The 4726-nt window shown below is 35.8% G+C and overlaps 1 protein-coding gene across 1 annotated transcript; it reads right to left on the bottom strand.

Moving 5' to 3' along the window:
• Window positions 1–2541: 2541 nt before the first annotated feature.
• On the bottom strand, window positions 2542–3786 carry LOC114720231 (UPF0481 protein At3g47200-like). Its single transcript, XM_028905898.1, has 2 exons — window positions 3498–3786; window positions 2542–3395 (listed from the first exon to the last, which is right to left on the bottom strand). The coding sequence occupies exons 1-2, from the start codon at window positions 3784–3786 to the stop codon at window positions 2542–2544; spliced, it is 1143 nt and encodes a 380-aa protein (XP_028761731.1).
• Between the last annotated feature and the right edge of the window lie 940 nt (window positions 3787–4726).

Here is a 4726-nt window from a genome sequence, read left to right as displayed (position 1 = left end):
AAAAGAAAATATTACGTGTACGGCTAGATGGAAGACACGTGTACGGTCGGATGCAAGACACGTGTGCGGTCGGATTAAAGACATGTGGCTTGATGATGTAAGCATGATGTCATCATGATGAGGTAAGCATGATGTCATAGGACACTTGTCGCCGTAAGATCAAAAGAGAAAATGGACGGTTCAGATCGAGCCACGTATTTTTAAGATCAACGGTCCAGATTCAGTCTGTTTTTCTATAAATACCCCCTCCCCTCCCTACCATTTCGTCCAAGCATAAGGAATCCATGGGGAAGCTCTTGAAAAAAGAAGAGGGAGAAAGAAAGGCCAAGTGGTTCCAAGCCAGATCAAACTCTAAAACACGGTATGTGGTGGTTATAGCACCTGATTTTATGCCTATTTCGGATTAGTTACTGTGCGTATCTGATTCTGAAATTTTGCATGCTTAAAGTACACTCTGTGAGCTTTAAATCCATAGGTAGAACACTTCATTTGGATATGTGTACGATTTATGGTGATTTTTCAAAGTTAGAGTTTGAAATCTGAAAACAGTATTGAACTTTTGGAAGAGTTTCGAGTTCCGTACAGTTCCGGTACTGTTCGGTGTAGAATTGGCTCTTGAAACTATTTTTCCTTTAAATTTAACTTAAGGATCTTCCAGTGAGACTTGGAAGCACTCAATTTGGATTTTTATAGAATTAATTATGAATTTTCAAAGTTGAGCAAAAATTCTGAAAATTCTGCGTGAACAGTACCCGCGAGCTAAAATTTCCAGATTTGGTATTCTTGAATCTAAGGCCATCTAAAGTGGTCCTAATTGACAAGAAATGGATCTTAAGGATGGGAAATAATAAGATTTATGTTAGAAAAGTTGGAAAGAAAACCCTAAGACTAAGAGAAAGGGTTGAGGTTCAAGAAAGCTAGTCTTGAACTTTATGTAATCTAGTGGTCCTAATGGATTGTATGATCAATGTGACTATGTTTAGGACCTTTGGAACATCCAAGAGGATGTTTGGTGATGTTGACCGAATGTCCACATGGTTGGAAAGACAAGGGAATCAAAGGAAAAGCAAGGGGAAAGCCATGTTATAAGGTAGTGAACTTACCTATACTGTGTGCTTGATATGTATGCTTGCATGATGTGATTGTGTTGCCATGATGTGACTAAGCTATGATGAAATGTTTGCAAAGTTATGTTTGCAAGTTTATGTTATGTTTTGCCTTGGCAATATGTTATGGAAGCATGAAATGCTTTAGCTTACTTTCCATGGCATTCATGTGTTAATGTTATAACATGTCATGCATGTGCATTATGTCTTGCATGCTTATGGGTAGTGTTTGCTACTGAGATTCCCCGAATCTCACCCCTCCCTAACCAACCATTTAGGTCAATCAATGATGGGCAATAATGGCATGAGAAGCAAGGAGAAGTAAGCGGAGAATTATTCTTATTAATGGATGAGACTGTTGATAAATGTATAATTCTACTATTTTGTGAACTATGTTATGGATGCCAATGATGCCATGGATTTAATTATAATATTTATGGCATGAATGAAAGTGTATGAGCATGAACGGGAAAGACTAAGGCCATGTTATGTATGCCAAAGAAATAAAAAGAATTAAAGAGATGTTAAGGGATAAAATGTAAGTCCTGGAGCAGTGAGTTTGACCTATCAAACGAGTGAGTTAGGTCATAAGATTTGGCAAGCAAGGAGATCTGATATTTCTCTTTAAAATGAGGGGTAGTTTGCTCGATTTTGATAACTGAGCAGAAAGTTGTGCCTTTCCAAAGTTAGGCAAAAATACAATAAAATCCGAAAATAACCAAATGAACAGTAACTTTTTCAAAGGAAATTGAGCTCGAATTTCAAGGCAATCAGTTCAGAAACTATTTTTCCTCAAAATTTTATCCGAAGAGCTTTCTGTAGAACTTGGAATCACTCAATTTCAATTTTTCTACAATTAGTTATGAATTTTTGAAGTTTGTCACATTTTAAGGTGACAATGAATAGTAACACGTAAATGAAAATTTTCAAACTTGATTTTTCATCAATTGTAGCCTTCAAAAGTGATTCCAAATGCTTCCGCAAGGAAAGTTAATTGATTTAAACATGAGGTGTTACATATAGCACGACTAATATCAAACTCCATGCAATGAAGTATCATATTATACATTCAATAGCACACACAAGTGCACAAATGAGAGTCAGAGTCCTGCTTATAAGTCATTTAAACATTGCATATTTTTACAAAACAAAATCTTTATCTATCTGTTATAAATTATACAACGCAGACGTGTTTTTATTTGTTTGAAAAATAAAGTTAAAAAAAAAGAAATAATATAATCAAAGCTTCAAACTTATGCAGTTGTCACAAAAAATTGCGTACGTAATAAAGAAAACGAAGAATAAGGATTGCAATTATAGTTATTTATTTTACGCATGGGGCAGCAGTAAATGCTTAATAAAATTAGCAAGGGACCATAAATTTTCAAGGACAGAATACTAAAATACACCAAGCTTCAAAGCTAGGTTGCTGCCTTTATACTACTTGGAGGATGGAACATATGCTTTGAGTGATGGTGAGGATTAGAAGCATGATTGCAGCAATAGAAGCCATGGTTTGCAAAGGTGTGTTGTAGTAATCTCTCCTCAAAGTTTCCTTTCTCTTGTGCCACGGATCTTCATAAAACTCATTCAACCCTTTGGACATGTTAAGGTATTCAACATTGAGATTGGGTTGAATTATATTTTTCCCAAAACCGTTAAATAATCTAGCAACCTCATTGGCATCACCATGCCAGCCGTTAATAATCTTTTCATGAGCAAGAACCTCCACATCTTTATTTGTCTTGATTAAGATATCCAATAAAAAAATATAGTCACAAAAATATGGTTGAAATGGATAATGACACTGTTCTAAAGCCATCAAATTGCAGAACAAAGTTTCAGTCATATCTCCAACATAAATTGGAGGAATCTCAAGAAAAGGACTTGAAAATTTCAAGTCTAGAAAGTACTTGCTTGTGCTTGCCATCAACTTCACTCCTGCCTCATGTAACTCATTTGCGCTATACATAAGCGTATCAGATCCATACATTGCGAAGGATTTTCTTTCTACTTGGGCTCTCGGTAAGCAAAATAATCTCAAAAGATCTGTGAAATGCTTTGTCTTGTGATTAGGCTCTAAATTTTGCATGTTAAAATTGTCAAAGTACGAATATGTGAGCACAATAAATGAAGGGAGATCACCTCTGTTGTTATGTGGAAAGGCTATATCATATAACTCTTCAAGGAAAAAGAATGGAAGTTGATTCTCAAGTAAAACCAAATCATTTAATATAGCATCCTCCAACCATGATTTTGAGACTTTAGCATCGTCTTCTGGGTGAGCTTCTTAGTCCGTAATAAAGAGTTGAATGATGAAAGCAGAATCAACTAATATCAGTTTCACAAGATCCTTCTTGTCATAGTTGATGCTCTCAAAATAAGAAGCACGAATCTTTGGTTCAGACTGTATTGCTAAATTAACCAAACTGTCTGAGTCTATCATAGCTCTTTGGACAAATCTTTTAAACATTATTTTTTTCTGCCTCTCCATTTCTTGCAGCCTCATATCACCGTGATGGAAAGGACCAATGGAAACAACCTGAGGAGTGTAAGCTCGCTCATTTAGAAGACGAATCGTTGTGGGCACGCTGTAGATACAACACAAAGGCGACAAGAGGCCATCTTCGCTAATCTCTGTCAATGCTTTTATGTCTATGCGGATCGCCTCATCTTCCATCTATATATCAATTTAGATTCAGAAGGAAAGCAGAAATTGCGGATTAGCAAAGCAATGAAGGTGACCATAAAGCTTGGACAATACAAATGTTTCTTTTCTTAATAACTGAACTGTAATCTCATCATATTTGTTAAGAATAAGAAAAGGATTAAAAAAAGAGGCTCCAATGAGGTGGGAGCAAATGAAAAAGAATGTAACAAAATTAAGAAAAGTCTAAGGATTAAGGAATTACATAAACAGAAGTAACCATAAAAGTTGTAAGCCAAGAGAAAGTATAGAAAACAAGAAAAAGCTTTAGAACTGAAGAAAAGAGTAGCAAATACGAGTGGTTGTTGCAAGTGATTGGAGGATAAATCTGCGGGCTGAGATGAAAGAAGTGGTTGCAGCTCCACCATTTGTTGAGCACTTTTATCAGACACCAAGTTTGTTTGATTCATCTCAGCATGTATTGCTTCTGCCATGTAAATAACAGATTCATAAGGACAAGAAAGTTGGTTTGCTCTGCTTAGAAGTTAACACGAGAATATATAGGACGCAAGGCGCGGTGCATCCTCAGCTGAGGCTGGTCAAGTCAACACTTTTTCCTATTTGATTTGCAAGTGGCGTTTATTAATGATTTCTTGCTTGTATGATTACTTAATATAATAATGAGCTAAGTCAATTGCGTTGGTTGGTGTTTAGGGTCACATTCAAATTTTAATTTGCCTCCAAAAGAACTTGTAGAAATATGAGAGTTAATTGCAGTAGAAACTACCGAAGGCACACTTAAGACATGTGAAAATTGCAGAAGCTGCAGCAAGTGGCTTCAATATGTGAAATTTGCAAGAGCATGGGTTGGATTCAATAAAAAACTGCCACTTTATGCCTATAAAAGTGAAAGAGAGACAAAAAGAAAGTGTAAACCACGTCTATTGAGATACGTTCCACAATCAATTATAAT

This window comes from Neltuma alba, unplaced genomic scaffold (genome assembly GCF_004799145.2).
Source record: "Neltuma alba isolate B1F8T4 unplaced genomic scaffold, ASM479914v2 tig00000307_pilon, whole genome shotgun sequence".
Lineage (NCBI taxonomy): Eukaryota > Viridiplantae > Streptophyta > Magnoliopsida > Fabales > Fabaceae > Neltuma > Neltuma alba.
The sequence above is the reverse complement of the archived record's forward strand: the minus strand, read 5'-3'. Positions and strand labels throughout refer to the sequence as shown.

Coding starts and splice junctions, on each gene's coding strand:
- LOC114720231 (XM_028905898.1), bottom strand. CDS start 3,786: ATGGAAGATGAGGCGATCCGCATAGACATAAAAGCATTGACAGAGATT. Junction 3,396..3,497: donor ACAGTCTGAACCAAAGATTC/GTGCTTCTTATT, acceptor TTACGGACTAAG/AAGCTCACCCAGAAGACGAT.